The following is a 13,121-nucleotide window of genomic DNA, read 5'->3' on the forward strand; positions in this document are numbered from 1 at the left end:
AAATCAATGTGTATGCTTTCATTACCTCTGCAACTGGGTCTGTAATAAATATATTTCTTAACATGTTTAGAAACTCTGAAATGACAGAAAATAATTCTAAAATGTTAATTTTCTACATGCCTGAAGAAATTACCACAAAAGGGACAGAAGAATTAAGGGACTGAGCTGTAAGTGATTCCTGGGATTGCTTTGAAGTATAAGTGAGGATTTCAGTTGCTTTTTGTTGGTACAGACTTGGTACACAGTAAAGCACAACTTATTTGGACACTCAAGATGTTTCTATTAGCCTAAAATATACTAAGTATTGGACTAAATCCCTTCAACCACAGCTAAACACTAATTTTTCATATTACGTATCCTTATTGGTATTTAATAGGTCATTAGAGTAAGTTCTTTGAATTTTCATTTGTCAAATACAAGAAATGCCAATACTTACTCAAAATACAGAGTGAGGTCTGTTGCCAATATCGATTGCTTTAGAAGCTGCATAAGGTCACTGTAGTCCTTAGAGGACAAGTTAGCAAAGATGTTGTGACCCTATAATGAAAGAGATAAAAGAGGTAAAGGGCTAGCAATCAATATAGGTTTTTAAAAGGTTTTCTAACACTTTAGTCTACTGTTTCCCTGTAACAGAGGCCTTTTCTGATTCATGGCAAAACTACGACAAAATAATAATGTTAATACTGCTGAGATTACATTGGGGTGGAAGAGTTGAGGACTGTAATCAAGTACCTTGTATGTTTTTCTAAACTCTGCTGAAATTATAGCCTCTTGAGGAAAGATTTACTCTTCGCTCTGACCCTGCACAGACTCAGTTTATGGGGAAAAACTATGGATACATCTCAATCTTTCCTCTTATTAAATGTTTTGGGAAGCTCTGCATTGCAGCTTTTGAGTTGTGCTCCTAATAGATTTATCTGTGCTGCTGCTTGCAGGCACACAAACTGCTGTTAGAGCAGTCAAAGACACTAAATCAGTTTTTCATTCAAAACAGCCCATTTGCTCACTCTGCCCATTACTGCGTTGTCTTACAGTATATACAAGCATTGCCTATGCAGGCTACAGAACCACAACTTTATGCAATTTAAGTGCCCTTTGTAAGCCCAACAGGCTACTTTTTAAGGGATCATGGATTAAGAAGTTGAAAGGTGCTCTATGGCCAGAATGAAACAAAATTATTTCATATTGCCGTCTGACAGCAGGAAGGTCCTTTTGTAACCAAATTTCTGAAAACGAAGAGGGACAGAGTTTCTATAATTTCTCTGTAAAATCCTAGAGAAAATAAGCTGAAAGAAACAAAACTAATGGAAAATTCTAAATGTAAGCTTAAGAAGTGGTCTTTGTGGCATCAGTCACGTGTAACTAAATTAACGTAACAAGACATAACAGCACTACACTTTTTTTTCTTTCCTAATCCTCTATAGAATAATGAGGTTTTGCTAAACAGAGTCTTATTTTGCTGGTATTTAGCACTGTAATGCACACATTCAGTATGCACCGCCATCTACTGCTTAGGAAGATTAAAATGCTCTTAAAAACAGAATTTTCCAGCAAGAGGATTGCTATTACCATGAGGGTCTGAGGACATAGATGAGATAAGGTCTGGAGGTAGAGATGGTGTTTTTAATAGATCAGATAACTGTTGGACTAAAAAAAATAATTTGCTATACATAAAGGATGGTCTTCTCTGTGACAATGAAATGATTATTTCTTTTCAGCTAAATACTAAGAAGGATTTGAGAATCCAAGGCTTATTTATGAAACACAATTTTAAAACCAAAGTACTTGGAAGAAAATAAAGCAAAATGTATTAGGAAAATAGCAGCTCTTACAACAGGGGTAATTTACCGAGTACGTCTGTTATTCTGTAATGTCTGTTGCCTTTCTAACCTGTTCTGTGGTGTATAAAACCATGTCACTACAAAGTTCAAGATCACTTATACTGAGGTTAGGATGTCAAGAGTAAAGGATAAATAGCTCCTTTGCCCAACATGATAAAAATCTAAAGAAACAATACAATATACTATGTTTCCTTCTAGATAGCAGACAGACTACAACATCAACATGAGTGGGTAGGATATAATCTAATTTCAGCTTATTTGAGAGAGGAGACCAACAGCTCAGCTGGTGAAAGTTGGTGTATCTTTAAGCAGATTGGAGGATCCAAATCTGCATTTATTCCAGACTAAGGGGTGTTTTGTTCCATTAGCAAATAGTATCTACTGGATAAAAATCCCATAGAGTTAATTTTCTAGAAATGAGCACCTGGAGAAGAAGCTGCCTGAATGATCGAAGAGGAGGGCCTGCATTTCAAGTAATATTTTATATCTCTGAAAGAAGCTGGAGTAGATTCCAATGAAAAAAGTATTATTTTCATAAATTTCTTGATTTTTAAGCTGAAAAAGATAAAGAAAAGCATATAGACTGACATGAGCTATAAACTTTCAGAGTTGCCTGTGTCTTGAGCCTGTCTTCAGAGACACATTCAGTCATAATGAAGATTTCAGGAACTACAGAAATCACTGTTTCCCAGGAAAGCTTGTTCCAGAGGCTGAACAGTCTCACTGGTTTAGAGAAAAAAATGACACGAGCGAGCCAACCAAACAAACCAAAAAACCAAACCAAACCCCCTTCCTTTTTTCCTATTCCGAACCAGTCTGTTTAACTGTCATATGCTGCTTTTTCTTATGCCTTTCCCTGGTAGTACAAGGAGCCATTTAATTCCTAGTATCACCTTTTAGATAAGCTAGGCTAGGCTAAGCAGATTGAGCTGTTTAAGTCTCATGCTGGTGCTCTCCGTTCCTATGTCTACTTTTTAAATATAATGGCAAGAAACTGAACACTAAAGCCACAGCCCCATGACTCATCTCTGTGGCACTGTACACAGAAGTAAAGCCATCACCCCATTCCCATCTGTCTGATCACAGGACGTTCCCAGATGCTCTTCAAAAGATACGGCAGATCAGTATATGGTCTCCAGTTGTGCTGCACGAACATTTTTGTTTTTATACACACACTGAATGCATTTTGTAACAATCTATCTGTGTAAATTAAGAAAACACACCCATTGTTTTGTAAGGACTGCATAGCCATCCTACTTTTCTCACTACACCTCTGGGGTAGTGCATGCTGCATACTGTTATGCATAAGATATTCTAGGCAAGAACTATGTCTTTATATCTGTCTGCAAAGCAACTAGTGTACTTTGGACAGCAGAATCACTGATACTCATTTTTTTTAAATCATTTAATAGAATTATGCAAAACCATCATAAAAATACTGATTACAGAAAGACTGTCAAATAAATTGGTTCAGTAAAGGATGACTGTGATACTCTGAATACAACACCTGTGGGGAAAAGTAAAAGCTTGTTTCATCTGCCTATAAACCACTGAGCAGGATATGTGTAAGAAGGCTGAAAAAAGCTGACAATACAATTAGGATACGTTCTCCTTGTCCCTAGCTGAATAAGACAAACATAATCTCTGGGCTCTATGATCAGCATTTGTTGTTGTTTAATTTTGTGCTAGTTGTGACCTTTGTGGTAACCAATAAATAAACCCTCAAGGAGAGGGCACTGAAAAGGTACTGTGTGTGGTATTTCCTTTCTCCAGCTGAAACGGCCCAACAGCTTACAGCAAGATTAATAATAATGCTTTTGTACCTCACTTTGGAGAATCATGACAGCATGATTGAAATGGTGGTGCTCCAAGGTAGCAGAGGTACCGTAGAGCTGAGCTAAGGCTGATCCGCTCCTGAAACAGAACACAGAGAGTCAACAAATACTGCTCGTCTGCTTACGAAGCATGTTTCAGAAACAATTGAGTAACAAAAGCACGTAGCCACACACTCTGTTTCAGCAACCACACTTAAGACCGTTGACAGGATCAAAATAGTAAGTCAAAGCCAGATACAAGACATTTATGTTCCAGACTTTGCTAAATATCATCCGCTGACTAAAGATTTTCCTGGAACTACATGAAATTTTGTAATGCGACTTTCAAAGCACCGCAGTGACGCAACAGCGCTGGCACATTACTGTGCAGTAAAGACAAACAGTAACATCCTTGAGCTAGGACCGGCTGTTCTGCTACTACTTTTTATTTTTAATCCTTAATAAACGCAATGGCTTACAACGGGTGAATACAAACTTGTTTTAAAACTACAACTCTTAAAAACCAAAAAACCCAAACTCTTAAAAAACAACAAAAACCCAACTGCAAATGCAGTGAGGTTGTCTGCATGTAAAATCACGTGCTTGAATACTAAGGTAAACAGAAAACATTAAATGAGAGCGGTGAATATAAAAGTAAAGTTTAGCATCTCTTTAGAATGTATTTTCTCATCATGTTTATTGTCTAAAACAAAATTAGCTTCAAAATGGACAGAGCAGGTGAGTTTTCTAAGTTTAAGGAACAAAACTCTACAGACTACAATTATAAAATTGTGAATCACTGGGAGGTGCAGAGAATAGAACTGGGTTGTCAGAATAGTTACTGTTCACCATTACTTCACTTCTGGGACCCAGCCTAAAGCGACAAGATAGGTTTTCCGAAATAAGAGATTATGCTAGAGACAAACAGAAAGAGTCTCCTAGGAGCACATACTATAAAACTGCACCATACTGATATTTAATTATCAGAAGCAGCTATATTAGAGAGAAGGATGTCCAGGAAACATCATCCCTAGAGAATGTAGTGTTGAGATATATAACAGAGCTATTTCAGACAACTGTGATATTGCCTCCATCATACACCTCTTGAACTTTCATCACACAAAACAGCAGTATTGAACACTGAAGATAAAATAGGAAAATGTGATGCTTAAATTTATGTCAGGTTGAAGGAATAAATCATAGCTGCTGTTATGAAAAATACAGCTTCTGTTTTTGGGGATGTTTTATACATGTGTGGTAATGTTCATCTTTTGTTAAATGTCTTCAACAATTTCTTTATGGAGTCGTAAAATGGTAGCCTCCTCTTCGTACTGTGGTGCCAAACAACAAGTGATAGCAGTCTCATTCTGAAATCTCTACCTTTAACTCAGCCATCCCCCTGCACAAGAGATATTGTTGTGTAATGTTACAGCGGAGAAGTGGTTAACTTAATCAGAGCCTAAAACGGTCAGGATGTAAATCTTTAGTCTCGTTTTTGTAAATTAGGAACATAAACATCAATCAGCTGAGCTTCCTTCCCATTTGTCTCTCCTTTTTTGATTCTCTTCAAGACTCAGCTGCAAAAAGGCATCTAGCAGTGCTTGGTAACCTTTGCACCATGAGCTCTGTCTGTTGAGCACTGCAATTGATTTTCCTTGCTATGGTGATTGAAGATCCAGACAGTGTCATTGTTTCATTGAGAGTGTACCGCAACACCAATAGCTCAGGAAATGGCAGCTTAGCGAGTATCAGAAACATCAGTTTGAGTGATGTTCGCTGAGGCAGCTCCCCGCCCCCCCCCAGAATGCAGCTGCCCATGCCTATACACACATTACAGCAGAGTACTTCTGCAAAAGGTAGGAAAAAATAGGCTAGTACAACACGACACCGTCTTTTGAATATCTTTGGACAACCATTTGACCAGTTCCCCATCATGCTGGAGGATCAGTAGTAATGCAGAACAGACAAAGCTGAAAATGCATGGTGTGATCTGCAGCACAAGAGAGCTTCCAGGTCTCATATTCTGACTGTAGGGGACCTGGTGAGTTCATAAAACAACATGGGATTTGGAAGTCTCTGTGTCTGACAGCTTTATTTCACAACTTGGCCAGGATGTTGTCTGGGGACATTTCCTGTTGTCTCCTCCAGTTTTCAGGGAACGCAGATTTTTGGAAAGAATCTGACCCTGGTCAAGGGCATTCCCTTGCCACCACAGTAAGAAGAAATACTTTCAAACCTTTCACCAACCTGCTTCTGCCTGAGGGCAGCAGCCTGGAAAGTAAAAATATATGCAAGTCAGGGCTGCTGAATCAGGTCCCAAGCACCTTGAACAGAATAAAATTCATTTTTAGAATTGAAAATGGTATGGGGAGCAAAATTTCATATAGGTAATGTAAGAATCTGCCTTAGAGATGCAGCTTTGTGTTCTGATGGGTACTGACCACTGCAGGGGGTGGCCAGCCCACTCCTGCCCACCGCAGCAGGTGTCCGAACAGGCTGTGTGTGCTTTGGTGTGTGGGGCAGGCCAGGGAGGCAGCAGTGCTACAGGGCAGGGACCCTGTGCGCTCCGCAGCTGATGGGGATGTGGTGAGGCAACGATTCCAGCCACCTGCTGTAGGCAATTTGCATCAGAGCTCCAGCACGATGGCAACCGTTTCATACTTCATAAGCTAGCAATTGCTTTCTGTATGCTTCCCTATACTAGTGTGAAAGTTTTTGTGAGCGCATTATTTCATTTACCCATTTCCTTTTCTTCTTAATAGTTGTACATGGTTTTGCTTAATGCCATGCATTCCAGCCAGCAAGAACAACCCAGACAGTTTCAGTGTTTCCTGGGTTGAATACCAGAATCAATAACAACTGAGCCTGAAAAGATCATAAAGTTTTGGCACCACGTTTCAGTATGTGGTGTCAATTCAACAGTCTGACACAAAGGACAAGCCAGCAATTACCCAAAAGAACAGAGAATGATAAAGATGGATAGTTCCTCACTACATTAGAGAATAAGAATACCTGGCCCTGGTCTAAGAGGCCTGAAATTAATGCTTCATTCCTTATTCTGGGTCACCTCTTGCTCTTCTGTGGAAGAAAACCAAATTAAAGTAATAAGAATTAGAAAACTTACTTAGCTTGGAAGGCATTGTTGGTTCCCCTGTGGTCAAGGTCATGACACAAGCATCCCACAATCAAAGCTAAAATTTCAATTTCAGTTAGAATCTCCTGAAATCCTGCAGTCTGAGAGCAGAGGAAAAAAAAAAAAAAAAGCAGCTGTAACTATCAGTAGCAAAAGGGATAAGTAATGTTAGTCCATCAAGAAACAGTCAACTTTGTTTTGATACCATGAATGTTTCAGTAAGGAGAAGATAAATGCTTTATTGTCATGTTATATTCCCCGCTGTATGTTAGATGGTTAGCAGAATAGATAACATCCTTGGAGTGATCTGTTATTATCTCTCTGTTGCATTTCCAGCATACTGTTTCTCCACTACCCAGAAGGCACTAAAGACAAAAAGAGCTGAAAACACACACCAATAACTACACACTGAGACAGGAACTGGAATGTCGTATCAGAGAAATAAAACCCAAAATTGATTCCATTTTGAAATTATTGTTCAGAGAAGTGTTTAGACAGATTTCTTCAATCCTGAGATGACCATTTTAGTCAATCCCTACTGTCAGGATAGCTGAGATGTTAAATCAAAAGACCTAAAAAAGAAGCCAGATAAAATATACTCTATGGAATTGTTATGAACTATTAAGAGATTTGTTATCTGGGACACATGAAATGAAGCAGCGTGACTTAAAGAGGAAATGTTTCAAATGGCATGTTTCTGGTGCAGACACCCACTTGAATTTGGGAAAGAATTTTGAGAACTGATGTATTGAAAATCCCCATAAGCAACTCAGACCAGATATGCCTGTGTGAATGGGGGAGGTGATCCTAGAAAAATTTTGTTGCCACTGTACTTCTCCTTGTGGATACTTGCTATAGTTGTTTTCCTGCCTGAACTGCCTCATTTCAGGAAAGAAACACTACTGTTATTGCTAACCTCAGGCATCCTGAACAGATCCTGTCTGGAGAAGGTGCTGGAGCTTGTATGGGACACCACCTCTTTGGTGCTGTGCATCTTACCCAGGCAAAAACCTGGCTCTCCAACTCTTTAGAAGCACAAGGGCATAATGCCTGCAAAAAAGACTGGCTGAGCTGGAAAATTATAACACTTGTCTTTCCACAGTGCTGGTCTCCCGTGTCACTCCTCAGTTAGCCACATGATCTAGTTACTATGAAAGGAAATTATATAAAAGGAATATGAAATAAATTTATATTCAAGGATGAAACCAAGGCTGAAGACTAACAGTGTGCAAGAAATCCTGAATTCCACTGATTTTCAATGGAATTCCACCTACTGGCAAGAGCAGGGTTAAGTGATACAAAGACAGTATCAGTGGGATCACTGACGTCCTTACCTGGCTGGAACTTACAGACCACTCAGAAATGCCAGTCAGTTTCTGCAATACCACGTGAAAACTCCGCTATTCACCCTGAATACCACAAATTCTACTTAAATAAATGCACATTCAAATCCAAACAGCCTAAGTTTTTACAGTCTGAAATGTGACCACAGTTAATGTGTAGGCAGTACAAGGAGCTAAGCTCCCCCAGGTGCTCAGGAATGCATTTCAGTTGGAACTGAGGGAGTGCAGGAAAAAAGCTTTAAACAGTGCTCAGTGTTTACAGATCAGCAAGATGATCAAATATGAGAAAAAAAGATTCCTTTTGTGTTGAATCCACTGCTGTACAGAGTAATTTGAATATTATGAAAGAATTATCTTGATTTCTAGTGGGATTGCTTTTTTTTTTGGCTTCAGTAACAGCTACACAGGCAGACGAAATTCTCTAAATAGCAGTGTTTTCTCTTTTTCAACATTGTTCTTATATAACAAATAATCATCACCTATTGTTAAAAAAAGGATTAAAAATAGGATTGTAACTGACAACATGCCATGTGTTGTTTCAATCTAGAGAAAACATTCATGGCTAAGTTAAAACAACTTAAAATAGAAGTTTTTTAATATAAAGTTGATGCTGTAATAAATATTCTGTAGCATAACACAAGCTTTGATTAAATTTGAGGATTCAACCTGTATTGCAAATGTAGGAAAGCCGATTAAGGAATTTATTAACAGTAGCAATATCTCAAAAATAAATGCAACATTTTATGTAATCAAAAGTCTTGTCATTGACTATATGAGAGAAATATGGCATATTTCACTTAAAAAATATTTAATTTAAAACAATGTTACGGTCAGGGGGTATCTGCTTTGAACATAATGCAAAAAAATAGAGGATTTCATTTCCCCATTTTTTGAATTTACAGAGGGAGAAAAAATACATGGCTATAGACGACGGTGCAGTAAAATTTATTTTCACCAGAAAAGGAATGACCCATAACTCATGAGTGGCAGAGTCTCCAGTGAGTTGTGGAGGTCATTCTTTCATGTGAGGAAATGAATTGGATTCATTATACCTTGCCCCACATTTATATGTTTTGTTATTAGCACACCAGATGGGATTATAATTTTGTATTGCTTGCGTGTTCATTTTTAATTTTTGAAATAAGCATCAATGTGAACTGTGTTAGGCAAAGGCACTGATAATGAAGCCTGGGCTTGATCGTGCAGTTTACTCTCATGTGACCTCTGTAACAGGAGCAGTCTTTGCTTCAGCGCTTGTCCTCAAAATATTTGGGCAAGTCTGGAAGCGCAGGGCTGGGCTTATAATTGTTCAGTATCTAACTGGAGAGAGAAAATACATACTTAGATATAAAGGAACACACCTTAGATATGCAGAACGCTGACCAAGGAGTGAAACAACTGGTTTAAGCTTTGTTGGATTTCTGTTGTTCAGCGTGATAAACCCAGCTGAATTTTCCTTTCCTGCATTCAGTAGGAGCACGGCCAGGCCACTAGGGGCTACTGCATTACAGATTAAACATTGCTATGCTACAGCAAGCCCTACCTGAAAATGACCTAAAATAGGCTTATTGGTTTATATTTGTGGTGCAGCCAATATTGCTGACTGTCATGGTGAGATCAGGAACAGGGTACAATAACTGCACAAAGCAGGGCCTTCTTGACCATCAGAGCCCATCTCTAATGGTTAGAGAGTTTTCCCCTTTTTGCAAGAGAAAAAACAAGACACATACTAACTCAGATGGTTTGCCCACGACACACAGAGTAAGAGCAAGCCTTGTGCTATTAGCAGTCTGTTGACTCTCCTTGGTGTCTTTTTTCACAAGGCCAGTTTTCCTACCTCTGGAAGGGAGAGCAGCCCAAGCGGATCATACATCTGAAGACAACATGCTCTCAGCCAGAGCCACAGCGAAGCGAGGTGGGAAATGCGGTGAGTCCAATGCCATGGGCACAGGCATCCAGCCCTGCACATGGAATTTCTTGTTCGGTTTATTACGAAAAGTGTGGGTAGTGAAATGACTTGGCTTAAAAATACTGGATCACCTCCCACAGACAGTTGTGTCCCTCTGCTGACTGCTAAAAGGATCCTGAAATTATGCTTTGAGAACCCTGGTGAAAGCAGTTTACGGCTGAGGCCTCGCAGGCTTGCTGGTGGCTGCTGAAGCAGCAGGGATCTGCTTTCTTCTTGCCGGCTGCCAAAGCAGCCACCGCTAGCCGAGCTGGAGCTGCCTGGTGGGACAGGGCTTCCCACCGAGACCAGCCTCGTTCGCACCGAAATCCTGGCCTCGGAGCGCCACCTAGAGGTCCTCACGGGTGAGGTCGGAGGGCTCCCCACCCGCGGCAGCGCTTGGCGGAACCGAATGTAATGCCCTGCTGAACGGCACTGCCCGACTTCGCCCTTACTCCTCAGAGTAAAAAGGTTTTCATTTCTCTGTGACTGAAAAAACCCCCATGTTGTTTATAAACCTTTAAAAACGACTGATGCCCACACACTGTCATGAGATTTCATTAGAGTTTATCAGAAAGTGCCTTCTGAAACGATGTTAATTCTGCTCAGCTGAACAGCCTCACGCCCAGAGGAGGAGGTGACCCCTTCTCCCTTGCTGACCATCCCTGTTTGCTTTGCCTCACACTGAACGGTACAATTTTCCATGCCTCCGCAAACGCTCACCGCCACAAACCGACAATGCTGGGACAGACCTAGGACTAGACCAACATCCACCTGCTAGGGGATGTCATACTCCATTTTTTTTTTTTTTTTTTCCCTTGCCTGACACATGAAGTTCTGCAACAGTGGCAATGCCAAACACAGGAGGCAGCTGGGAACCCGTGCACCAGGCAGCTGTGCCCTGTGAGCAGGAAACAGGCCATGCACTGTCTCAAGTCCACATTACACGGCGCTGATGTGTGCTGCGAACAGCACAGGCTGTGGAGCCTCCACCTCTACGGACAGGGTCCAGCTGCTAACTACACCGCAGAGACTGGCCAGCGCCGAGACCATAAACATTCAGTGATTAAAAATTAGCAAACAAATACATGATATCCCAGATAAATAAATACCTGTACAAATGCTATTACTATGACCACTTTAAGGTTCACAACAGATGATGCTGGCCACTAAAACCAAACATGAAGAAAAAAATGGAAAAACTTGAATTCTTAGTTTTATCTGGAGATAAGGCAAGCTCGAAATACAAAGTATAACAGAAAGCGTTGTGTGCGTACAGACATGTTGCTTCTTTTTTGCCATATTAATGAGAATATTAAATACCCAGGACCACCAAGCTTTTTATCGATACATTTACAGAAATTAACTAGCCAAATATGGGTTATTTCATGCAGTAAGGTTGCTACCGGGTAGGGAGAGAGAGCAAGAGCAGTGGTACTTTCAACAGAATTTACTTGTATGTTGAAAGAAGTTACAGGTACTGGTGGAAATACATGTTAATAAAACCCAGAAGTGTTACAGTGTCCAATGGAGACACGAGATTCACTTAGATTACTATGTTGGAAGATAATCTTAAAATGTTTTAAGGCAATACCTTCTACAACTAAGATGAAGCTAGATGAGAAGGTAATAAATACCAACATAATAAATACTTCTGGGATTTTAATCTTCCTTGGTTTTGTACTTTGCAATTTAAGAGTCTGAGATAAACGTCAAATCAAAGAGTTCCAAAAGATAAGCATTTTTGTAAGACCAAGATCTATAGTAACAAGCTCACTCCAAGCCTGCCATCTGTTTTTAGTCACTTTAATGTGCCTGTGATATCGCTGTCACTAAAACACTGTAAGGTTTTGTCAGATACGTGCCACCTTAAATTGAATAAATTCCGTGTGCATTTCTGTTGGAAATGAATGAGTTCCATAATAACTAGAAAAGAAATCAAAATGTTGGAAAATGTTTAGACAGGTAAGGCAATGTGGCAGCAAAAGCTCTTACGGGACTGTGTAGCTGGATACTTACAGTTAACATGGCAAACATTAGCTGGCAGACGTTGAAAGCATGCCTCCAGTTGTGATACAAAACCATGCGATAATTCTTCCTAACTGTCAAAAGCCACCTACACAGCGTCTGAAATGAAAAGTACAAATTGTATCAGGGCTACTAAATGTGTACAAATGGACAGAGCAGTGCCAAGACAAAAGCAGCAGATATCTCTGCAGCGCAGATGGTTACCTCATAGTCAATTTTAAATTTCTGAACCATTCCAAGTTCCATGAACATCCGCAGGGCTGCAGTAATCATGGCATCCACATCAAGCGAGAAGTCATCAAAATGGATATCATCAATGCCAAGCTCTGACACCAGAGGGATGTTTGCTGCCTGAAAATGCCAAAGGGAAAGGGAAACTTCTGATTCAAAACTTGGGTCTTTTTTTCTGTGTCACTCTTACAAGAAAGCATCCATACATCAGTTCTGACCTGCCAATAAATCCCCTGCTTGATTTGAATGCCGAGCAATAAAAGTCTTCATCTGTGAAATACAAACATGTCAGGCTAACAGAGTGGGGAAACAGTGGGAAGGAGAAGAACCCGGTACGATCAGGAAATATGCTCACCATCCCAACTGGAGCCTGCATATAGCATTTAGACTGTGAGAGCTGACCACTTTATAGCTACTGCAGTAACACAATATATTCCAATGCAAATTACAATGCTGTAATGCAAGAAACATCTGGACAGCCAGCAGCTGGAAATTTTAATTGCTACCATTCAGAAATGCAAAGTAAATATACTGCTCTGCAGAATTTCTTCATCCAAATGTCTTTACATTCATAAGCATACAAGTGCCCTTTGCTTTACACTGTTCACTACACATTCATAGAACAACAACAAAAAAGTTAATACAAGAAACGTGTAGGGGAAGCACTTTTCAAAGAAAAATAAAAATAATTTGCTAAATGCTGATTATGTAATAAGTCAATAACAGCAAAAGCCTTACATTTTGCTTTGTTCGTGTAACAGCAGACTCCTGTTCTGTTTGTAGGAG

At 39.8% G+C, this 13,121-nt stretch overlaps 1 protein-coding gene across 1 annotated transcript in view; it reads right to left on the reverse strand.

Annotated features, from left to right (window-relative positions):
- PDE11A (phosphodiesterase 11A) overlaps positions 1–13,121 on the reverse strand; it is a 135,326-nt gene that overhangs the window by 29,867 nt on the left and 92,338 nt on the right. Inside the window, exons 11-15 of the mRNA XM_037397623.1 lie at positions 12,309–12,455; positions 12,096–12,203; positions 6,780–6,889; positions 3,665–3,755; positions 437–537 (exon numbers count right to left, since the gene is read on the reverse strand). Coding sequence (XP_037253520.1) covers positions 437–537; positions 3,665–3,755; positions 6,780–6,889; positions 12,096–12,203; positions 12,309–12,455 — 557 coding nt within the window. The remainder of the gene's footprint in view (positions 1–436; positions 538–3,664; positions 3,756–6,779; positions 6,890–12,095; positions 12,204–12,308; positions 12,456–13,121) is intronic.

The sequence above is a fragment of the Falco rusticolus genome, chromosome 8 (assembly GCF_015220075.1).
Source record: "Falco rusticolus isolate bFalRus1 chromosome 8, bFalRus1.pri, whole genome shotgun sequence".
NCBI classification, from domain to species: domain Eukaryota; kingdom Metazoa; phylum Chordata; class Aves; order Falconiformes; family Falconidae; genus Falco; species Falco rusticolus.